Source organism: Podarcis raffonei, chromosome 3 (genome assembly GCF_027172205.1).
Source record: "Podarcis raffonei isolate rPodRaf1 chromosome 3, rPodRaf1.pri, whole genome shotgun sequence".
Classification (NCBI taxonomy): domain Eukaryota; kingdom Metazoa; phylum Chordata; class Lepidosauria; order Squamata; family Lacertidae; genus Podarcis; species Podarcis raffonei.
In genome coordinates this window covers 109054164-109079011 of record NC_070604.1, presented here as the reverse complement: position 1 = coordinate 109079011, position 24848 = coordinate 109054164, and the positions used below count along the sequence as shown (strand labels likewise).

Genomic DNA, 24848 nt, shown 5'->3' with positions numbered 1-24848 from the left:
CTGTGGGTTTTCCAGAAAGCAGTGCCTGGCTGGGCACTATTCTGGAATTCGACAAAATACCGTATTTACTCAAATCTAATGCTTAACCTTTTTTTGGCCAAATTACACTGTGGAAATTAAGGTGCTCATTAGATTCGACGGCACATTTACATTTGCCAGCAAATACTTTTGGGGTTTCAAAGTTCTGAAAATTGAGGTGCGCATTAGATTTGATGGCGCATTAGACTCGAGTAAATACGGTAGTATTAATATCTCTGACACTGGAATCTTATGCATCTCTACTCAGAAGCAAGTCCTGCTGCTTTTGATGGAACCCAGGAAACTGTGAGATGGGTACTAAGAGCAAAGGAAGAGGCTGTTGGACCAAACCAATGGTCCATCTAGCTCAGCATCCTGATCTCACAGTGGGCAGCCAGATAGATGCCCATGGCAGGACCTAACAGCAGGAGCATTTTCTCCACCTCTGATTCCAAGTAGCTGGCATTCCAAGATATACTGTCTCCAACAAGGGAGGAGAACACAGTCATTTTTCAACACTTCTTGGGGTTATAGCTTTGGAGACCATCTTGATGAGTTCCTGCACTTGGAAAATCACCACTACACTTATGGTCCAGGTCAGGCTTCTCAAACTTGGGTCTCCAGCTGTGTTGGACTACAACTCCCATCATCCCCTGGCCACTGGTCCTGCTAGCTAGGGGTGATGGGAGTTGTAGTCTAAAAAATACCTGGAGACCCAAGTGGTGGCTAACAAATTGAGGTTGAATCTTGACAAGACAGAAGTACTGTTTTTGGGGGACAGGGGGCGGGCGGGTGTGGAGGACTCCCTGGTCCTGAATGGGGTAACTGTGCCCCTGAAGGACCAGGTGCGCAGCCTGGGAGTCATTTTGGACTCACAGCTGTCCATGGAGGTGCAGGTCAATTCTGTATCAGGGCAGCTGTCTACAAGCTCCACCTGGTACACAGGCTGAGACCCTACCTGCCTGCAGACTGTCTCGCCAGAGTGGTGCATGCTCTAGTTATCTCCCGCTTGGACTACTGCAATGCGCTCTACGTGGGGCTACCTTTGAAGGTGACCCAGAAACTACAATTAATCCAGAATGTGGCAGCTAGACTGGTGACTGGGGGCAGGCGCTGAGACCACATAACACCGGTCTTGAAAGACCTACATTGGCTCCCAGTTCGTTTCCGAGCACAATTCAAAGTGTTGGTGCTGACCTTTAAAGCCCTAAATGGCCTTGGTCCAGTATATCTGAAGGAACGTCTCCACCCCCATCATTCTACCCGGACACTGAGGTCCAGCGCCGAGGGCCTTCTTTGCGAGAAGCCAAATTACAGGGAACCAGGCAGAGGACCTTCTCGGTGGTGGCACCTGCCATTTGGAATGCCTTCCCACCAGATGTCAAAGAGAACAACAACTACCAAACTTTTAGAAGACAGCTGAAGGCAGCCCTCTTTAGGGAAGCTTATAATGTTTGATGTATTACTGTATTTTAATATTTGATTGGAAACCACCCAGAGTGACTGGGGAAGCCCAGTCAGATGGGCGGGGTATAAATAATAGATTAGATTAGATTAGATATTAGATTAGATCGCCACAGGTGCTACATGGTTGCATAGGGATTTCACCCTAGCTCTCTCCAACCCAGGCCAGAATTCTGCTATACTAGGTTGGCTCTCATATCTCCTCGTCAAAGAGAAGCCAGATGCAGTTGTGGATGGGAACTGACAACCATTATGTAGCATTAGGTGGGTGGTTTTTTTCCAGCAGTCAAAGCAGAGCTTTAATATTTACATCTGCCTCCTGCAGTTTATTTGATAAATTATTTATGCACAAAACCTTTATGTCTTTTTTGCTCCAGACCTTTTAGCCGCAGAAGTGTGTGTGTTTTATTTCATTTCTTTTGAGTTACACATTTTCTATTTAAAAAAAAAAAGTGCCGAAGCAAATATCAAAACTGCTCCCTGTGGGTTGGCGAGAACAGCGAAACCTCATTCTTCTTCTAAGGAAACCTTCTGAAAAGCTGGCAAGGAACCCTTTGAGCGCAGGGCAAAAAAAAGAGAAAGGATGAGAATCCGTTGACTAAACCTTCAGCCTGCTTTCTAGGCAATGTGATGAGTTAACCCTTCTGGCGTATCTCTACTAAACACATACAGTGGTTTTATGTCCCAAGGTTTTAATGCCCACCTGGGAATTATGTTTAATGCCCACCTGGAAATTTAAGTTTTCTCAGCATTCTAAAATGAACCTCAGTTCCCAGGAATCATTGTGGAGAGTTAGAGCATGATTGGCACAGGGTGAGATCTGCAGTTGATGCTAATTCAGCACAGCTTGTCGCTGCAAACATGGAGAATGGGGTGCTGGGGTAGGAATTGTGGACTTTGCAAGGGATGACAGCGCCACAAAGAAGAAGGAGCACTAATAAATGTGCCCCGCAATGTGTCCACAATGGTGCACAATATTCTGAACCTGTCCGATTTCAGGCACTGTCGATCACAGCTGGCCTAAGACATTTTGCCGCCTGAGGCAGAGCGGTGCATGACAACCTACGTCCGCCCCAAACTGAGCAGCACCAGATCCAAGGCCAGGCCAGGATCACAAGTTGCAGGGCCAGTTCCCGTAGACCAGGGGTGGGGAATCTGTGGCCCTCCAGATGTTGTTGTACTCCAGTTCCCATAAGACTGGATAACCAGTGATTGCAAATGCTGGGATTTGGAGTCCAGGGAAGGGGGGGATGGTGTCAGCACTGCCCACCGAGGAAGGAGGAAGAGAGAGGAAGGCAGGAAAGTACTGCCAGCACCACGTTCATTGCCCAGAGCACCTCCCTGCAAGGACAGGAGGGCGAGGTGACACAGCAGTGAGGTCCAGCTCTGAGGCCCTCCTGGCAGTTCCCTCACTGTGAGAAGTGAGGTTAGAGGGAACCAGGCAGAGGGCCTTCTCAGTGGTGGCGCCCGCCCCGTGGGAAACCCTCCCATCAGATGTCAAGGAAATAAACAACTAGCTGACATTTAGAAGGCATCTGTAGGGAAGATTTTAATGTTTGATGTCTTATTCTGTTTTTAATCTGTTGGGAGCCACCCAGAGTGGCTGGGGAAATATTATTATTATTATTATTATTATTATTATTATTATTATTAATGTTTCTCTGCTTTATCTCTGCTCCCAGGTTGGGGCTAGTTTGCAAGGACAGACTCACTTCATTAGACGCTGGACGGCAGGTGCTCAGATGTTGAGTTGACATCTGAGGGATACTGGCTCACTCTCTAGTGCTGCCACAAGTTTACTTACAAATGGAAATAGTAATGCCAGGTTCTTTTGAGATGCAAAAGTGCTTGGTTCTTTGGAAGGCAATAACAAAATGTGCTCCCGCTCTTCCTCTGGGGATGCTCCGGGGAAAGGAACTCTAGGTTATTACGAGCCTGCAAAGCACATCTTGCAAGCAGCGTGTGACGTGGCAGCCTGCTTTCCTGTTAATGGGAGTCATGCAGCTCAAATCCCTGCTTGGTGCTTTGGAAATTCAGGGGATGGGAGTGCTAGAACTCCAACCGTAAAAGCACAAAGCGACATCAGCGAAGGGTACCCGGGAGAGCAAGGATGCCGGCCTCAGACCGAGGGAACAGCACAGCCCTGCCAATTGTCAAACTGGAAGTTTTTAAATCCCGCTGCTGCTAGAGGCAAAGGCTCATTTTTCACCATATAGCCAAATCTGAAGCAGACAAAATGATGGATCAAATATTAATTTAGCACTTTCAACAAAGCACACAAATCACTCATGCAATTTCCATTTGCTCCTTCATTTTCGAATGAAGTTAATCTCCCCGGGTACTGATTGTGCTACGGTGAGACATTTTCATTAAATAGTTTGGCCACTTCTCTTTTGTTAGAATCTGAATAGGCTGAATGTTCTCATATCAAATCAGAGTACAGGGCTATTCATAGGGCCTAATTCATGAATGAAAGCCCTGTGTCAAGACTTAGGCTTGTGCAGTGGGGCTTCCACACACAAACACACTTCTCCCCTGTGCCCCCTGCAGTCTGGAAATTGTCTCTGTGGACTCAGGAAAAACCCCAGAACAGTGTGCAAGGCGAGGAGAACTGGGATTTTTTTCCACCTGGCAAGCTGCAATGCTTATATAGATGGAACAATTGGAAAAGCTCAATGCTGAATTTCACCCAAAGATTCTGGTCACCTCTTTAGACCTAAATAATAATAATAATTATTATTTATTATTTATACCCCGCCCATCTGGCTGGGCCTCCCCAGCCACTCTGGGCGGCTTCCATAAAAACCAAAAATACAGTAAAATATCACACGTTAAAAACTTCCCTGAACAGGGCTGCCTTAAGATGTCTTCTGAATGTCAGGTAGTTGTTTATCTCTTTGACATCTGCTGGAAGGGCGTTCCACAGGGCGGGCGCCACTACCGAGAAGGCCCTCTGCCTGGTTCCCTGTAGCTTTGCTTCTCGCAATGAGGGAACCGCCAGAAGGCCCTCGGCGCTGGACCTCAGCGTCCGGGCAGAATGATGGGGGTGGAGACGCTCCTTCAGGTATACTGGACCGAGGCCGTTTAGGGCTTTAAAGGTCAGCACCAACACTTTGAATTGTGCTCGGAAACGTACTGGGAGCCAATGTAGGTCTTTCAAGACCGGTGTTATATGGTCTCGGCGGCCGCCCCCAGTCACCAGTCTAGCTGCTGGATTCTGGATTAGTTGTAAATCTTTTCAGGGCCTTGATTAAACATTCATTCCAGGCAGATCCACTGTAGCAAAGGAGGAGAAAACTGTTTCCCTGTTGAGGGCCACATTCCGTCAGGGTTAACCTGCAAAGGGCCACATACCAGCTTTCTGTAGGAATTTTTATTACAAAGAGGTTTCTAGTTACAGGTAGGTAGCTATGTTGGTCTGCTGTAGTTGAAACAAAATAAATAAAATTAATAATAATAATAATAATAATAATAATAATAATAATAATTCCTTCCAGTAGCACCTTAGAGACCAACTAAGTTAGTTATTGGTATGAGCTTTCGTGTGCATGCACACTTCTTCAGATACACTGAAACAGGTTTCTGTAATGGTTATTGCTAGCTTAAATGAATGCTGGCGTCTGGTGGATATTAGCTAATACATGCAGCCTGTCTGCTGGTAGGGAAGTGGGGAAGGGCTGTAGCTTAGTGGGAGAGCAAGGAGACAGTCCCCAGTCTTTCCAGGAAGGGCTTTGCCAGCACTCACGGCCAAGGGGAGGGTCGGTGGGTGGGAGGGAGGGAAATGGATGGAGTATGCATGTGCAGTCAACTGCCTAATAGTGTCCATGTCACCTAGAAGATCACAGCCACAGAGATAAGAAAAGAAGAGTCATTCCATTGTCTGAAGAAGTCACTTCCTGGTTTGTATGGAAAAGCTGTTTTCAATGGAGCCCAGCGATGGAAGCAGGCAGCTGTACTGAGACAGCACTGGGTGCTGAAATTCTGTACCCCCTAATAATTTTGCATGGGACGCGGGTGGCGCTGTGGGTTAAACCACAGAGCCCAGGACTTGCTGATCAGAAGGTCGGGAGTTCGAATCCCCATGATGGGGTGAGCTCCCGTTGCTCGGTCCCAGCTCCTGCCAACCTAGCAGTTCGAAAGCACGTCAAAGTGCAAGTAGATAAATAGGTACTGCTCCGGAGGGAAGGGAAACGGCGTCTCCGTGCGCTGCTCTGGTTCGCCAGAAGCGGCTTAGTCATGCTAGTCACATGACCCAGAAGCTGTACGCCAGCTCCCTCGGCCAATAAAGCGAGATGAGCGCCGCAACCCCAAGATAGGCCAGTGGTATAAGGCATTTCCCCGTGTTCCTGGGAGAAAACATGTTGTAGGTTTAAGAGTGGCTGGCAAAAGAGAATTTCATTGCTGGGAGTCAACTGACAAGAAGCAAAGTGAGATGGCTGCAAGGGAACGGTGTTATATTTTGGGAAACTGAACCTGCCTTCAACTAGCAATGCCTGCCCAGGTAGCTCCCTGCTCTACCATGCTTAATGCACCATGCTTCGCGTTGCAAAGGTGGCTACAGATCCCGTTCCCCTGTGAGCTGCCTCCTGGGGGAGGGCATATGCCAGTGGTGGAGGGTGGGGACAGAGAAAAGTGGGTGGAGCAACAGATGTGACATTCGTGCCATAGGCTCCATTCTAGCCAATCAGAAATGAGAGGCTCCTACTCCTTCCTGCCACCATCCTCCACTGAGGCAAGTGCAGTCCAAGGTCACATCCTAGCCAGGCAAAAGTACCCAAGGAGAGTACTGAGCAGGCGAGGGAGGCGACATGGGAAAGGAGAGTCCTGAGGGCCTCGCAGGGGCCGTAGCTGGTCTCTTTATCACTGCTTGGCAGCCATTCTGCCCTGAAATTGCCTTCTGCTGTTTAGCTCCTCGTTCATTTGGAAGAACACCAAACTGTTGCATGAAGTTCTATGAGTCTCTGCTTTCACATTTCCGCAAGCTTAATGGAACAGCAGTTGTGTTGCATATGTTGCTTCATGCATAAAACGTATTTAGTAAAGGTAAAGGGACCCCTGACCATTAGGTCCAGTCGTGACTGACTCTGGGGTTGTGGCACTCATCTCGCTTTACTGGCCAAGGAAGCCGGCGTACAGCTTCCGAGTCACGTGGCTAGCATGACTAAGCCGCTTCTGGCGAACCAGAGCAGCACATGGAAACGCCATTTACCTTCCCGCCGGAGTGGTACCTATTTATCTACTTGCACTTTTGGGTGTGCTTTCGAACTGCTAGGTTGGCAGGAGCAGGGACCGAGCAACGGGAGCTCACCCCGTCGTGGGGATTCGAACCACCGACCTTCTGATCGGCAAGCCCTAGGCTCTGTGGTTTAACCCACAGCGTTACAGGGCTGCAAAAGGCTTGCCCAGGGGCAGCAGGGGGCGGGGGAGAGAATCTTTGTCTGGGGCGGACTCTCCATTCCTCTTTATAGGCTCTCTTCTTATCAAGCCAAAATGTTTCCGTATCAAAAGACCTGATAGCTCAAAATGTGCCCTCTCTTCCTTCCAGGATGCTGACACAGCTGGAACAGTCTTTTTTTAAAGTGACAGATCCAAAGGTGATGCCTGCCCGCTTGACCTCAATTTCAACAAGCACAGAGAAGGCTGGGTTTTTTTAATATAAAAAGACAACACAGCTAAAATACGCTGTTCTTTCAGTATCATCCCTTGGCTTAGTGACTGACTCCCCCCGCACTCCTCCAAAAAGGACCCTGTTCTGCCGTGGGGACTTTGGCAGCAACTTGTTTTGCATCAAATGAATATAAGTATTACCACCTTCAAATGTCTGCCTAACAAGCTGATTTTGGCAGAGCCACACCATCCATTTAAATGGACTTGACTTCTACCCAAAGAATCCAGAGAACTGTAGTTTTGCCCTCACAGAGTCACATTTCCTGGCACCCTTAACATACTACAGTTCCCAGGATTCTTGAACAGGGGTGTTGTGTGTATAAATGGGCATTAGATGGAGAATTATTATTATTATTATTATTATTATTATTATTATTATTATTATTATTATTTGTTCCCCTCCTATCTTTCTGGGTTGTCCCAGCCACTCTGGGTGGCTTCCAACATATATACAAATATAATAAAACATTAAACATTAAAAAGCTTCCCTATACAGGGCTGCCTTCAGATGTCTTTTAAAGGTTACATCTTGACATCTGATGGGAGGGTGTTCCACAGGGCGGGTGCCACTACCAAGAAGGCCCTCCGCCTGAGAAATTCTGCAAATTAAAAAAGAGGAAAGATATGCATTGGAGAATGAGATCTGCACACATATTTCAAGGTCATTCATGTGCTGGTTACCTCTTGGCTGGATTTCTTTCTTCTTCTTCTTTTTGCTGTTGTTGGCATCCGTCTGCCTCAGGAAAGAATGGAAGATTGCACCTTCAGGGGTTAAGTAAAACCACTGGAAAATTAAAGCACCTGCTGTGGCTGCAGAGACCAATATGGGATTAGTGCATTGTTTTCTATTTGGGGCTGACTTTGGAGACATTTGGAAACTTCAGCTAATGCAGACTGTTGCAGGTAGAATTGCTGGATAATCTGCACTATTTGCACAGTTCAGTTTAAAGCCCTGAATGGCGCGGAACCAGAGTACCTAAATAATTACTTCCATCACTGCCACCCTTGTGAGCCTGCCTGGTTATTGAGATCCCTTCGGTATGTTCCACTCCCTTTATCTGAGCTAAGTCTGCTGGGAATGTGAGAGACAGGGACTCCTCTGTGGTGGCACCAAGGTTGTGGAAGACCCTGCCCCAGGAGATCTTATGCTCCCCTGTGTGTTACATTTCCTTTCGTTTTTGAAGGGATTTGGATTCAAGCAGGCATCCAACTTGGCCAGCTGATCATTTTCTGTGTGGTTGGGTCGTTTTGTGCCACCTCTGTTTCCATTTAATTCCCAGATTGTTAACTTTCCGATGCATTGTATGCCCTTGTGAGCTGTAAAGGTAAAGATAAAGGACCCCTGACAGTTAAGTCCAGCCACGAACAACTCTGGGGTTGCGGCACTCATCTCGCTTTACTGGCCAAGGGAGCCGACGTTTGTCGGCAGACAGTTTTTCCGGGTCATGGTGGCCAGCATGACTAAGCCGCTTCTGGCAAAACCCGAGCAGGGCACGGAAACGCCATTTACCTTCCCGCCGGAGCGGTACCTATTTATCTACTTACACTTTGACGTGCTTTCGAACTGCTAAGTTGGCAGGAGCTGGGACTGAGCAACAGGAGCTCACCCCGTTGCAGGGATTCGAACCACCGACCTTCTGTTAGGCAAGCCCTAGGCTCAGTGGTTTAGACCACAGCACCACCCGCACCCCCCTAATTGTGAGCTGTACTGAGTGTTATACAGCTGAAATGCAGGGTGGAGATCCTCTTGATAATAATAATAATTTAATAAAAGGGTTGCTGGCAGTGATGGTGAATTCCCAGAGAGGTGATATTGGTTCAAACTCCGAGAGTTCCTTAAAAATGGAAGGAGAGCCTGTCTATCCAACATTCTGTTTCGGATATTGTTTAACAAACTATGAGTTGACTACGGATGGCCCTGCAGATGATCAGAAAAAGTCATGCGTGTTTCTCCAGTGTTTGTTTTCCAGCTGCTCTTGCCTCATGCCTTTATGGTCTGGTGAGAGTCAGGAGTGAAGCGGTTGAACAAACCATGGTTAAGTAAGGGTATTAAGTTCCCACATAACACCAAGCCATAGTGAAAACAAACGAATCAGATGCTTGTTTGTTGGCAGCAAACAAACTGTAGTTGAGCTGCTCAGTTGGGTTCACATATCACACCCAGCTGTGGTTTTAATAAACCATAGGTTAATAAACCATGGTTTGGTGTTATGTCACAGAGTCAGACCACTGGTCTATCTAGCTCAGTATGACGATTCAAACAGGAGTCTTTTCCTTCCTGGGGATCGAACCTTCGCCACTCTCTGTGCAAAGCCTGTGGTCAACCTCTGAGCTACGGTCCTCCCTCTTTCACAGCTTATAGTCTGTGATAGATCCCATTCATACTAGCACAAGTTTACAGAATGCTATCAAAAGCAACAATTCGTGAGAAAGCTGAAAGAGAGGCAATTAATCTGCAATCTCTTAAAATGTCAGCTGGTTTGCTGTGCCTCTTGTTCTCCTGCCATTCCGTCAGCTGACAGCTTCCGTGCAGAGCCTGGCTCAAGCTGCCGGTGGAGCAGCAGCCTTCTCTGCTGGATGGAGTGTCTTGCTGAAGACGCAGCCGCTCTCCTTGAATGATGATGCTAGGAGGCAACAGCTTTGAGTTGCATGAAGGAGACAAGGGCGGAGAATTGGAAAAACCATCAGCGTTCAAGATGAAATGTACCTGCCTGCAACACAGCACATTGCTCGGGATGTGGCTTGCAAAGAGGGGAGGATGCCATGAAATCACTGCTGTAGCTGCTCTGTTCTCAAAGAATAGCGCACGTTTTTACATTTCCTTCTGCAACAGGGATGGGGAACCTCTGCTGCCCCCTGCCCCGATGACAACCGCCATCATCCCTAGCCATTGGTCTTACTGGCCAGCAGTTGGAGTCCACAAGGAGGACCACAGGAAAACCCACCTCTGCTCTATGGTCATGTGGAGCACAACCTTGTCTTAAAGCAAAATCTGAATTTTATAACATGGGGAAAGCCACCCTGCCCCTCCCCCCCAAAACTGAGTGTGTTGTCAGCCTGTAACTCTTTTGAGAGTTGCTCCATTAGAAGAAAATTGGAATTGTAATGCCAGGAAATGGTACGTCTGTATCATTACTCAAATTACTCAGATTATCTCCAGCATGAAAGGCATAAAGAGTAGCTGTGGATTTCCCTGTAATTCTGAAGGGCTGTTTCAAAGTAACTGATGCAAAGGAAGTGGCGAAAGCTTCTTTAATTAATGGTTGATAGCTGCAAGAACTAGAAACAGAGACTTTTTTTTCAGTTTAGGGAGGTGTTTCGACTAAGCAGGGAGGATGATGGGGGACAAAACTAGAATTAGTTGGTTCTGCCTGCCATTGGTTCTGAGGCCACCTACTGTTGGCCTCCTTGCCTTCCGCTCTATCAGTCCTAATTGCAGTGGCAATACAGAGGAATGGAGGAAATGTGTGGTGCCTTTGTAGTTCTCTCTCCATTGTTGATGTCCCGGTGCCAGCGCTCACTCTCACTAACTGAGCCATGGAAGGCATGGGTGAAAATAGCCACTCTCAGAGTCATTGTCCAAAGGGGAAGGACTCCATCGAAGGCCCACTGACGCTCTCTTGCATGGTGTATAATCAGAGGCAAACAATCCTTTAGATGGTATCCTATGTTAAAGGTAAAGGGGCCCATTAGGTCCAGTCGTGACCGACTCTGGGGTTGCAGCGCTCATCTCGCTTTATTGGGCAAGGGAGCCGGCGTACAGCTTCTGGGTCATGTGGCCAGCATGACTAAGCTGCTTCTGGTGAACCAGAAACGCCATTTACCTTCCTGCTAGAGCGGTACCTATTTATCTACTTGCACTTTGACGTGCTTTCGAACTGCTAGGTGGGCAGGAGCAGGGACTGAGCTCACCCCGTTGCAGGGATTCGAACCGCCGACCTTCTGATCTGCAAGTCCTAGGCTCAGCAGGTTAACCCGCAGCGCCACCCGCATCCCTTATCCTACGTTAGTGCTGCTCAAAATAGACCTCTGGCTCTTGCCTCTTCAAGCAAACCAACCCACTTAGAGACCTGGAGACAGAAGAGCCTCCAAAGTCAGCCAGCTGCAGCAGATTTTCTCAGCTTCCCAACCTTCTCCAGCCTTGTCCATAATGGCTTATGCTTGTGACCACATTCTCATAGCCTCAACCAGAGCCAGGGCCTTTTCAACTCTGGCTCTGGCCTGGTGGAACGCTCTGCCTCATGAGACCAGGGCCCTGCAGGATCTGATTTCTTTCCGCAGGGCCTGTAAGACAGAGTTGTTCCACCTGGCCTTTGGCTTGGAGTCAATTTGATTCCCTCCCCCTCTTTCTTTTTTCCTTTCTCCTCCTGTGATGAGGCTGCATTTTAATGTTTTAATATTTTAATGTTGTATCTTAATCTTGTTTTTAAGTTGTATTCATTCAACTTGTTTTTATTATTAGTTGTTAGCCTCCCTGAGCCCGGCCTTGGCTGGGGAAGGTGGGGTATAAGTAAAAATTATTATTATTATTATTATTATTATTATTATTATTATTATTATTATTCTCCCTTATGAAAACGAGCCCAATTGCCAACATCTTCTGCAGAGGCACTTTACAGTAATTGAACCCAGCCACAGTCTGGAAGCCAGGGAAGCCATAATAATAGAGGAGACACATGCTAACATAGCTCAAGGCAGCACTATAGCTACTGCATTTTGCACCAAGTGAAGTTTTTAGTGCTTTTCAAAGGCAGCCCCATGGAGAGCATGTTGCAGTAATCCAGTTACAAAAGACTGTGTGAGCATCACAAGCTTTTCAGAAATGGGTGCGTTTGGGGCCCTGTCCTGTGCTGGGGGGATGGAATCCTGCTGGCCAGAATCTAGGAGCAAAGTTGGGTTCCAGAGCATTTTATAATTTCTTGCGATGTGCAAAAGAATGTCCCATTTTGGTGCTCCCAGTGAGTGTCATATGGCAGGGGAACACCCCCTACTGCCTTCTCAATGAGCCGCAAGCTGCCCGTAGGCATGTTTAAATCTGCACCGTTGGAGTTTCTCGCTTTAAGACAGCAGGCACAAACACATTTTAATTACAATCCACTCAATCTACTTCAATTGTGAGCAATGTCACATTCGGCAGCTCACATTTGATGGTGCCCAGCGATAGGGAAATGGTGGTGCAGCGGTTGGTGGGCTCCCCTCAGCCCCAGTTGGCAGGGCCAAAGGTCAGGGATAATGGGAATCCTCCACATTTGGAGAGTCCACCTCCCTTGATGTAACCAAAAGAGATCATTTCAATCTCCTGTAATGTTATGGTGAAGGTTTGAAGTTCAGTAAATGTTGGACATTCACTGGCAGATGTTGGACATTCACTGGCAGACATTCCAGGCAAATGTCCAGACTACCCGAAGGCTCAAAAGATATACTGGCAAATGTTGATGGTCGCCTGAAAGTGATTGTCAGCATTCACTTGGGTATGTCCAAAAATGGGAATACATATCTGGAAGCCTTCACAAATTCATCTGAGTTTACAGATGCTTACATGTGGATGGAGGCATTTACCAAAATATGGATGGTCACTGAGGAACAGTTTCAGGGCTGGGACCTGGGATGTAGAAAGGTTATACCCAGTGGAATCCTAAACCAGCCTACGCAGAGAAAGTCTGATTGAGTTCAGTGGGGCTTATTCCCAGAAAAAAATGGGTATAGGATTCCTGTCCTGGGCAGCCAGAACATTTCCTGTAAGTCAGGAATGGCAAGCCTGTGGACCTCCAGATGTTGCAGGACTCCAATTCCCATCACCCATGACTATTGGCCATGCTGGCTGGGGCTGATGGGAGTTGGAGTCAAAAACTCCCATCAAGTTACCCATCTGTGCAATAAGCATTTTAGCTGCTGAGTGACCGGAATCAAACACAACTGGATGGCTAGAGAGTGCAAGGGTAGGAACCCTTTTTCATTCCAAGGGCCACATCCCCTCACATGCAACTTTCCAAGGGCCGTATGCTGGTGGTGGGTGGGGCCAGAGATAAAAGTGGGCGGGGCAATGGATGTCACTCTTATCTTTGTACAGTAGGCTACATTCCAGCCACATAAAGCCAAAGGTTTCTACAAGCGCATGCACATTTTCCATCCCGCACATTTTCACTTCCACAAGGAAGGTGAATTATCACAGTCCAAGGAAGAGTCAGATAGGGCACCTGCAAAGTCTTTCAACCAGGGAATAGTTAAAGTACCAGTTAAAATCACAACACCAAATTTGCGTTTCTTTAGCAGTACATGATGTTCTGACCTGTTTTCAGACGGGTGGCTTAATTAAATATCTCCTGGGCCCATTTCCTTTCTTTTGCATACACGTTGCTCCAAACAACCAAGCTAATACCATTTATTATTCTATTAAAAATTGCCTTCATCAGCCCAGGCCTCCTTTAAAAAAAGAGAGAAAATAAAATAAAATGACCCTGTGTACATAAACTCAGGAAATTGGGTTTCTGTCAGAATTTCATTTGGTCTTTGTTTAATACATGTTTAAATAATAATAAGATAACTTATAAGGATGCAGGGGGGGGGAGGGAATCTCCACTGCAGAACTGAGATGCAACCTGATTGGCAACAAAAATGTCCTAGTTAATTTCAGGTTATTGCTGGGCTGAACTCTATAGCCTCATTTATCCAAGCAGAAACCACCAAAGCAATGTATATTTGCACAGCCATTTGCCCTAAGATAAGTTGCACATGCCCAGTCAACCTCTTGAATCCACAAATGAGGCCTAGTTTATGCATGGAAGCAGAACGAAAGATTGGAGTGCATCATTTCAGAGTTCAGGTGTAGGCTCCCTTTAAAAAATAAATAAATCCTCCTCTATGGAGAAACTTCCCTGCAAGCAGAAAACTAGCACATCAGGGAGAGACAAGGCAACAAGCAAACAAGCAAACATGCTCCTTTGCAGTCATAGTGGTGGTTTTCTTTTAATATTGCAGAGAGTATATAAGGAGCTCTGCTGGATCAGGCCAGGCCAGCCATCTTGTTCTTGCGTGAAGAATGCAGGCAGAAGAGGTTATTCCACAGCTATTCTCCCACTTCCTTCTGTTGCACGTGCAAACCAGCTGCCCTGAGAGGGGCAGAGGCAGCAGGGCGCCGTCCTGCGCCATCCATCGTCTCCCTGGCGTCCACCTCCATCCACAATGTGATGGAAACCTTGCCAACTCTCATCAAGGCCCAATAGCGTCATCCCTTCTTGCCGATCCATTCTCTGCAGCTACTGGCGCCCAGGGACCGTTAACATCATTTCGAAACCCTGCTGTGGAACCTCCTAATCATGTTAAGAGACTAGCAATTCCTTGACTCTGGTATGACAGCTTTCACTCCTAACAGCTGCGCAGGTGGGCGGGAGATTTTGCAAATTACAGCTTCTCCCGTCACTGCCGCACGATGACAGGAGAAAGTGCATCTCTGCCATGACATTGCTGAAAGACAGAAATACCTTTCAAGGCGTTTAAGCACTGATCTGGATTTATGTTTGTTGTTGTTTAGTCATTTAGTCATGTCCGACTCTTCGTGACCCCATGGACCAGAGCACGCCAGGCACTCCTGTCTTCCACTGCCTCCTGCAGTTTGGTCAAACTCATGTTGGTAGCTTCGAGAACACTGTCCAACCATCTCGTCCTCTGTCGTCCCCTTCTCCTTGTGCCCTCCATCTTTCCCAACATCAGGGTCTTTTCCAGGGAGTCTTCTCTTCTCATGAGGTGGCCAAAGTATTGGAGTCTCAGCTTCAGGATCTGTCCTCCCAGTGAGCACTCAGGGCTGATTTCCTTCAGAATGGATAGGTTTGACCTTCTTGCAGTCCATGGGACTCTCAAGAGTCTCCTCCAGCACCATAATTCAAAAGCATCAATTCTTCGGCAATCAGCCTTCTTTATGGTCCAGCTCTCACTTCCATACATCACTACTGGGAAAACCACAGCTTTAACTATACGGACCTTTGTTGGCAAGGTGATGTCTCTGCTTTTTAAGATGCTGTCTAGGTTTGTCATTGCTTTTCTGTCAAGAAGCAGGCGTCTTTTAATTTCGTGGCTGCTGTCACCATCTAGGGGACCTACAACAGCGATATTTGCCCACTAGCTTCTGAGCATCACCCTGGGGGCCATCCTCTCTGAAGAGGTTAATAGGGAACTTTACTTCCACCAGGGGAAGAAGTCTTTGGGCTCAAAGTGCTTTGAAGCTCCTTTGCTGCTGCTTTCAAACCACCAGCAGCAGGAACGTTCTGCCATTCGGGTGCAGTGCTCTGCAGAAACTGATCACAACAAATGATTGGGTGGAATGCCTCTTAGTCAGTTTGTTGGCAGCCAAGTAAGGCCGGTACAACCTGACCGCACGCTGTGTATTGTGTAAAGCTGCTTAATCTAATTCCAGTTGATGGAGCAGCGGTCATTTATGGTCCGACTCTCACTTCCATGGATTTATGTTTACCTCCCCGGAATGCCCAGTCTCTACCAAAGTGGTGTAAGATGGTAGGAAGTACAGTTTGAAGTAGAAAAGCAGCAAGTGGTTTAGAAGGTGCTTTACCCTCACCCTCCCTTCTTTTTCCTTGCAGCTACTCTCTCTCTCTGTGTGTCTGTTTACAGATAGGTAGCCATGTTGGTCTGCCATAGTCAAAAACATTTTTTCCTTCCAGTAGCACCTTAAAGACCAACTAAGTTAGTTCTTGGTATGAGCTTTCGTGTGCATGCAAGCACCTTAAAGACCAACTAAGTTAGTTCTTGGTATGAGCTTTCGTGTGCATGCACACTTCTTCAGATACACTGAAGAATAGTGTATCTGAAGAAGTGTATCTGAAGAAGTGTGCATGCACACGAAAGCTCATACCAAGAACTAACTTAGTTGGTCTTTAAGGTGCTACTGGAAGGAAAAAATTTTTTTGTTTTCTCTCTGTGTCTGTCTGTCTGTCTGTCTCTCTCTCTCTCTCTCTCTCTCTCTCTCTCTCTCTCTCTCACACACACACACACACACACACCTTTTCTCCCAGTTGCTTTCTGGAAGCATGTTTGCTCTGTCCAGTGGGAACACAGCTGGCTCTTCACTGTATTGTCCCAGCCTGAAAACACAGTTTTAAAAAAAGAGAGAGATGCTGCAACTTTTAAAGTTATCTAGCATATAGTGGCACTACTCAATCACAAGCAGGTGTAGTGGTTAGAGCATGGGTAGGCAAACTAAGGCCCGGGGGCTGGATCTGGCCCAATCGCCTTCTAAATCTGGCCCGCAGATGGTCTGGGAATCAGTGTGTTTGTACATGAGTAGAATGTGGCCTTTTATTTAAAATGCATCTCTGGGTTATTTGTGGGGCATAGGAATTCGTTCACTTTTTTTCAATATATAGTCCGCCCCCCACAAGGTCTGAGGGGCAGTGGACCAGCCTCCTGCTGAGAAGGTTTGCTGACCCCTGGGTTAGAGTATCAGAGCAGGACTGAAGTAATCCAGGTTTAAATCCTCATTCAGTCATGACCCTCACTGGGTGATCTTAGTTACAGATAGGTAGCCGTGTTGGTCTGCCATAGTCAAAACAAAAAAATTTTTTCCTTCCAGTAGCACCTTAAAGACCAACTAAGTTAGTTATTGGTATGAGCTTTCGTGTGCATGCACACTTCTTCTGAAGAAGTGTGCATGCACACGAAAGCTCATACCAATAACTAACTTAGTTGGTCTTTAAGGTGCTACTGGAAGGAAAAATTTTTTGGGGGTGATCTTAGGTCAGCCACTATCTCCCAGCCTAACCTGCCTCACAGGGTTGTTGTAAGGGTGAAATGGGGGGGGCAGTAAGAACAATGAATGCCCCCTGGAGCTCCTTAGAGGAAAGGTGGGGTATAAATGAAACGAACAAATAAATAGATAAATGTCACCACTAAATCTTATGACACTGCTCTGTGCCAAACGAGTCCACTTTTACGACTGGCTCTCACACAAGAATGCCCCAAGAGTCTGCATTTTTGCAGCAGCAAGAATACATAGGCATTTTGCAGGGGGTGCAGATCAGACCGCTGAATAAAACTAGTTCCCACTGGAATATTCATAAAATTGTGCCTGCTTATATATATAGAATAGGGACGCGGGTGGCACTGTGGGTTAAACCACTGAGCCTCTTGGGCTTGCAGATCAGAAGGTCGGCGGTTCGAATCCCCGCGACGGGGTGAACTCCCGTTGCTCGGTCCCTGCTCCTGCCAACCTAGCAGTTCGAAAGCACCTCAAAGTGCAAGTAGATAAATAGGTACCGCTCTGGCGGGAAGGTAAACGGCGTTTCCGTGCACTGCTCTGGTTTGCCAGAAGCGGCTTAGTCATGCTGGCTACATGACCCGGAAGCTGTACGCTGGCTCCCTCGGCCAATAAAGCGAGATGAGCACCGCAACCCCAGAGTCAGTCACAACTGGACCCAATGGTCAGGGGTCCTTTTACCTTTATATATATAGAATAGATACAACTAGATCTTTCCACCAACCTGCATCTACCGAGACATGGCAGAGCAACAGTTCCTTGAAACCAAGAAGGATGTCTCAGTCCTGTCCTCCCCCTTGACACATAGGCTTGAGGGACACAAGAAGTTTGAAGAGCTGAGGGGTGTATAATAGAGAGGCATTGGCTGAATGCCTTTGGTGTACACCTGTATTTATTTTCTCCCATTATTGTCACTGGCTGAAGAGGTCTGCAGTTGATTTGTTTGTTTCAGAAATGCAAAGCCTCTTGCACAGAGAAGACAGCGGTGCTGCCTTCTTGAGGTCTGTGAAATAATAATGATAATAATAATAATAATAATAATAATAATAATAATAATAATAATAGAATTTATATCCTTTCCTTCCCCCTCTCCTGCCCCAATGAGTCTGTCTGTAACCAGTGCTATTTGGAGATAGACGGGCTGGTATTGGTTGGGTGAATAAGGGGTGACTAAATCAGTTTTTGTATTTCTCTGCAAAGCTGCGCTAGATGATAGATGGATAGATAGATGATAGATAGATAGATAGATAGATAGATAGATAGAGATACAGATATAGATAGATAGATGTAGGCTTAATTGAACCGCTGTGCATCAATTTATGCACACCTGTTCCATCATATTGATGTATGTTTATATGCAAACCTATATGACAGGTATTTTGGTTTAGTGACTGGACATAAGGCACAGACGCCAAGTCATCGAGAAAGATTTTAAAAACTGTCCTGGACTTTCGACGCAGAGAAAAGTGATGCTCCTCTGCCCGATCTGCAGGACGTGAAGACACCAACCCTCTTCCAGAACCAAGCGGTTTTTGTTCTGTTCTGTTTTGGGGTTGTTGTTGTTGTTTTCTGTGGCAGATCCTTTTGCTGTTGCTTCTGGAAATAATTCCTGCCCTGGACCAGCCTCCCTCTGAGCGCGCCCAGCCACCCTCCCGAAAAATAAATAAACGACAACCTCGTGCATCAGCATCAGAAACGCCCCTCTAGCACGAACAGCAGGTCCAACAAGGAAAGATAGAAATAATAAAAAGAAAGAGCTCTCCCGGCTGCTGGCGAAGGCGGGCACAACCGCCAGCTTCTGGCCAGCTCCGTTTGCTTCGCATTGGGCGAGCCGGCGCGCTTTGCAAGACCCAGATCCGTCGCGAGAGAAACGAGGAAGGGAGGCAACGATCGTGGATCGACTCGCAAGCTGGAGCTGGAACAGCCTCCCCCCCCCCCGCCCCCCGCTCTGCCAGCCCTCTGAGCTCAACTACAGGCGGGGACTGAGAGAGGGAGCGAGACTGGAGTCGCGGGCGCACGCGGAGCTGCAGTGCGCTATCCGTGGTGCTGAACAGCCGCACTGCCTTTCCCAGCTATTCTCTCCACCGCCAGCGCTGGCAATTCGGATCAAGGAGTAGAGGTGAAGGCGACCCATCAGCACCGCCAGGTTTACCAGAAGCCACTTCAGGAACGTTTTGGGGGCTTAAAAAAAGAACCTGCACGTTCCGGGGAATCAGAAGTACTTTGAAAAAGAAGATGGTGCGTGTTTGCTCACGTCTGGGTTAAAGGAAGCGCTGGGCTGGAGGCTGCGATTGCGGGCTCCGGGAACTGGGGGTGGGGTGGGGAGAGGAGATGAATGGCCAAACTAAAGCTTCTGAAGTGGAAGCGGAAAGAGAAGTACCCAGGGGTAGTTCTGTCTGAATAAACAGAAAGGTAAAGGGGGGGGGGGAGTGAGCTTGGTAAAGTACCATTTGCTTTTGGCACGCTATGTTGTGAATTAAGTGTGGGTTACTCTGGAAGGGTTGTATGGAGGGCAGGTGGGTCATGCATTAAGGAAGGGGTCCAGCTGGATGACCTCCTGGTCCTTTTTTAGCCCCTTTAGTTTTAGACTTTCTTCTTTAAATGTCTTCGTTTTGAAGTGCATGCCCAATAGTTGCTTGGTTTGGGAGGGTGAAATCTATATCTCTGTCTCTCTGTGTGTAAGGGGCAAGTCAGGTTCTTGGAGTGATACCAGCATGCTAACAAAAACAAAAGTCACACCACCCCACAGGCAAATGCTCTGTTGCATATGCCAAGCACTATGAGCATAAAGATCTACAAAGAGGGATGAGGGTTAGTGAGCTGAGACCTAAATAAAGCTCTGCTGATATCTCATTGATATAGGTCTTTCCAACCCATGGGAGATGCCCTCAAAGTTGAAGCAAGTGAGAAAGGGAGAGGCCGGTTGGATGGATCAAAGTGACTTAAATACAGATTGGTGGTATCTCAATAAATGCTGTCTGAATGTACACTCTTGCAGCCTCCAAGATTGTGTTGAAGGCAGCTGGCCTCTGTTTTCCTGCCCTTGCTTCAAGTAGCTTTCCAGATACATCTGGCACACAAGAAGGCAACTTCCACAAAGAACCTAGGAGACCCAACAGAGAAGAACTATCTATGTTGGTCATGTGTCATTGAATGAGTTTTACCTCCAGGCCCCCTCAACTAAAAGGGAGCAGGGGTTAGCAAGGAGTGGGGTGAGGGAGGATGGCTGTTTGTAAAGAGATCACTTACTCCATTGGGAATCCTTCAGGAAGAAGACGACACCAGATTCCATTGGCCTTGCCTACCATACCTCACTATTACTGAAATGGATTGAATCCATTTGCTTATTGCTAGCCTTTGGTTCAGATAACAGCTGGAATACAAAGAATGTGGCCAAGTGGAGCTATCTGGGTTGGGAAAGTAAAGCCATTTCTTACACCTCAATGGCCAGTGAAGTCAAGAGCTCAACGTTGAACTGCAAGAATGACAGAACCCCCAGCATGGCTCTAAAAAAATCTGTGTGCCTAGGGTGATGTGGGGGAGCCCTGTGGGATACAGATAGGTGGAATTCTATGTTGACATTGAACATGACAAGCCAAGATTCATGACTCAGAAAATAAAACCTTCCAAAGAAGGACCCAAGTTTTCCTCTTGGACTCTTTAACTGGGTGGTAGCTCCATGCTGCTGTCTCCAATGAGGTGTTGGTCGCTGTCCATCACCTCTATGGTGCTGAAATTTGGATGATGTCTATCAGGAGATCTCAGGGCTGCTGCTGCGTGTCGCATTTCAACGAGGACAATGGTAGGTTCGTCCTCTTAGCGGTGCTCATCATAGCATACCTGACAGCTGGAGCCACCATCTTCTCAGCCATCGAGAGCCCATCTGAAGCAGAAGCTTTGCAGCGTTGGAACTGGACCCTTCAGAACTTCAGCCAGATCTTCAACATTAGCCTCCCTGAGCTACGGGCCTTTTTGAGAAGTTATGAGGCAGCCATGGCTGCCGGCATCAGGGCAGATGCCCTCCGACCAAGATGGGATTTCACAGGAGCTTTCTATTTTGTGGGCACAGTGGTGTCAACTATAGGTAAGTCTCTCTCTTTCTCTCTTTCTGTCAAATGTCTAGAGTCAACACCACATTCTTAAGAAGTAAAAGGGCAATAATGTTGTTCACCACATCATTCATAGATTCATCCATCTAAACACAGAAACTAAAATGCTTCCTATTTAGAAATGTGTGTATGTGTGAAGCAACATTGTTCCAAAACAGAGAAGCCTAGTGGTCTGAGTAGTTTGCAAGCTGATGTCATTTTGTACAGTGTTGAATAAGTTATTTTCAAATTATTTATTTATTCTCTTTCTTGCCTGCCTTTCGCCAGAAGGTCTCAGGGTGGCTTACAGCATATATAAACATAATATGATTTGAACTACAACAAACATTGATAACCCTATGCATAAGCCCAAAACAATAATTCCAAATGTTGTACACCTTTCTCTCTATATATGTTTGCATTCTCATCTTCCTTTCTCCACTTCCTTTCATCTTTCTCATCTTTTCTCATCTTCTTTTCTCCTGCTACTTATTTTGCCCCCCCCCATTTTGGTATCCCAATTCCTTTCTCTTTCCTCACCCCTGGAACTGTCCCTTTTTGTTTCTATATCCCACCCACCCACCCAAACTCTCATTCATTCTCTCCACCCTTCCTATTTCATCAACGTTCCCCCCCTTCTCATTTAGGTTGAAGTCCAATGTGAAAATTGAAGAATCTGTCTTATTAGCATCTACGCTAAGGGTGTTTTCACGCTATGTAAGATCACATGAAGCTTTCGTGTGCTTGCCACTATAAAGATGGGAGACCCAATTTAAATCTAAACTGCATTCTGTGCAACATAAGTTTGCATTCAGATCACCATTTTCATATGATTATATAACCATCCTTTTGATACGTTTTCAGGTGTGAGCTTTGGATCTGTTTGAATGTAAATCAGCCAGTCTTTAATGTGAATAGAAAATGCCAATTAACTAGAGTGCACATTTTGGGTTGGAGTTTTTTTTCTCTCCTGTAGTCCTACCTGCATTGCCAGGAAGTGCAAATATTGTACAAGAGGTTCAACTGCACTTTGTAGTGTCACTTCTGAAACTGATCTGTAGGGAGGAGGAGGGCATGAGAGGGAGTTAAGGACTAGGAGGGGATGACATTTGCAAAGATTGCCAGTGATCATACATATGGTGTTGTTTTGTTGTTGACTTCATTTCCCCCCCCCAAAAAAATGGAAGAGTGTGGGTTGAGCAATGCACACGTGTGTGCCCCTTTCAGAAATCCAAACAAACACAAACAGCTGCGACACACTTTAATGAAGTAGATGAGGTGAAGTTCAGAAGTGATGTGTGTTTCTCTTTCTAGAAAGCTTTCCTAAGTTGCTATAGCAACTGGAGTTTGGAAAGTGTTTGGAAAGTCAGGATGCCTCTGTTAAACACACACACACACACACACACACACACACACCACCACCACCACCACCACCACCTGCCGTCTGCCTACTGTGTAAGTAGTTGTCTATATACTGGATGTGGAGTGAGTGCAAGGGGCAGACTGGGGACAATGGTAAAATTCCTGCTCCCTTCCTCACCCTCATATCCACCCAGGCTGCAGATCTAGGCCCATGGGATTCCATAGGTCTGGAGTTGCAGTGTAATTCAATCACTTTGTGAGTAAGCCTTACCGCAGTGGGGCTTACTTCTGAGTAGATATGCACAGGTCTACTCTATCACTGCTGCTAAAGTATTTCTTTATTTTCCCCATGCCTAAGTTGAAACCAGATTGAATTGTCCTGAAACTCGATATCCGCAGAACTCTAGGCAAAGAGAAATTCTGGATTTCTCCACAGCCATGAGATTTCCCCCTCCCTCCCTCCCCTTACACTGATCATCATAATTTATCTTATGATTGCCTTGGCGTGAAATGGAATTAAAAATGCATACTTCAAAGCAAGAAGTGAGTAAATAACATCTGATAAAAATAGGATTCAGACTATTTTTGCAAGAATCTTTGTTTGCTTGTGATTTTTAGCCTGAGGACAGCCATTTGCTCTCTCTGATGGGTGGATGTGTGTAAGAATTCCAGTTTTTTTTGCAAGAAAATGCGTGGAAAATTGATCCATAGATCAATTGGGTTGCAGAGACTAAATCAGATTTAGGGTCTGTGCACATCACATTTGCTCAGCGTTCACCCTGGGCTTTGCTGGTGTGACACAGGCATGCTTTTATGGCATGTCACCTGAAGATACATTTAACTGTGTCTATGCTTCTGTGCAGAAGAGGGGCAGACAGGGGGCAAGGGGAGAAAATGGCGGAGGGTGGGATTGCAGGGAGAGAAAGACAGGTGCGCACCCAATTTCAACACCAGCCATGCTCACCCCAGCCCTAATTCCACCCACTTTGGGCATGCATTCTCTGCGTATCCAACCCTCCATAGCTCCAGAGAGCTTCTGCCTTGCACGCAGAAAGCCCTGACATCTCCAGGTAAATCTGCAAAGGACTCCCATTGGAAAACCTTGCAGAGTCAGTGTTGACACCGGGCTAGATGGACCCATAGTTTAACTTGAATTAAGGCAGGTTCTACAACAAAAATGGTTCCTACCCACAACCCCCTGGATAGGGAATGACTAAAAACGTTCCATTAATGGGCCCTGCAGTCAGTCGAAGGTGAAGGTGTTTGATGAATGGCATTTTGACGGCTGATGGCTACTGTCTGCCGGCAACATCCCGCCTGGAGAGAACAAGTTGCAATGGTTCAGTCGCAGTCCATGAAGCAGATGTGTGAGGGTTTGTGTGTGCAAGTGTGTATGTTTTGCTGCTGGTTCGGGAGCTCCAAGAACGTATTTGCTTCTGAGATAAACTGATACTAGCACTATCTCCATTGACATCTGATTCTCTCTCTCTCTCTCTGACCAGTATATTCCCCTCATATGGGATGCGGGTAGCGCTGTGGTCTAAACCACTGAGCCCAGGGCTTGCCGATCGGAAGGTCGGCGGTTTGAATCCCTGCGATGGGGTGAGCTCCCGTTGCTCAGTTCCTCCTCCTGCCAACCTGGCAGTTCAAAAGCACACCTAAAAGTGCAAGTAGATAAATAGGTACCACTCCAGAAGGAAGGCAAACGGCGTTTCTGTGCACTGCTCTGGTTTTGCCAGAAGTGGCTTAGTCATGCTGGCCACATGACCTGGAAAAACTGTCTGTGGACAAACGTCGACTCCCTTGGCCAGTAAAGCGAGATGAGCACCGCAACCCCAGAGTTGTTTGCAACTGGACTTAACTGTCAGAGATCCTTTACCTTTATTCCCCTCATAAGCAAACAGGATCCATAAAAGGTTGTCTTCCTGAGATGTCCCATTGCTCAAGGAAGGGCTACGAAGCACTAGGTTAGGCCTGCTGAGAGAGACCATCTGTCTCAACAGTATGCTCAAGAAAGGCTGCCCTTCCTTTCCTCTGCTGATTTCAGTCTAGCTCCTGCTTCGTAGTAGGTGTATAACTAACAGCAGCTGCAAAGATGCTGGTGGATGCTCACTCATGGGATCACAGTACGTTGGTCCTGCAGATGGCTGCACTAGTCACCAATTCAACTCTGGACACAATTCAAAGTTTGGGTTGTTACCCTTAAAGCCCTAGACGGCTTCAGTCCACAATACTTTATGGATTGCTTCCTACACACACCATGCTATCTTTCCCTTAAGAATGGAAAGAGAGGCCCTTCGCTGTGTCTAGGATGGAAGGCGGGCAGGCTGGGACAAGAGACAGGGCCTTCTCAGTGGCTGCACCCAAATTATGGAGCACCTCGCCCCCTCACGTGCAGCCAGGCCCTCTCCCTCACTGTTTTTCACCAGCTGCTAAAGGCCTTTTTATTCTGACCAGGTTTCTTTTTATGGGACAGAAAATGCTTT

The 24848-nt window shown here is 46.9% G+C and overlaps 1 protein-coding gene across 2 annotated transcripts in view; it reads left to right on the top strand.

Annotated features, from left to right (window-relative positions):
• The first annotated feature begins 18848 nt into the window (after window positions 1-18848).
• The window catches only part of KCNK12 (potassium two pore domain channel subfamily K member 12), a 44355-nt gene continuing 38355 nt past the window's right edge, over window positions 18849-24848 (top strand). Inside the window, exons 1-2 of one of the 2 annotated variants that reach the window (XM_053383564.1) lie at window positions 18849-19150; window positions 19775-20996. In XM_053383564.1, the coding sequence (XP_053239539.1) occupies window positions 20654-20996 (343 nt within the window). In that variant the 5' untranslated portion in view covers window positions 18849-19150; window positions 19775-20653. Of the gene's footprint in view, window positions 19151-19693; window positions 20997-24848 lie in introns of those variants that run through there. The other variant, XM_053383565.1, reaches the window with a different exon arrangement.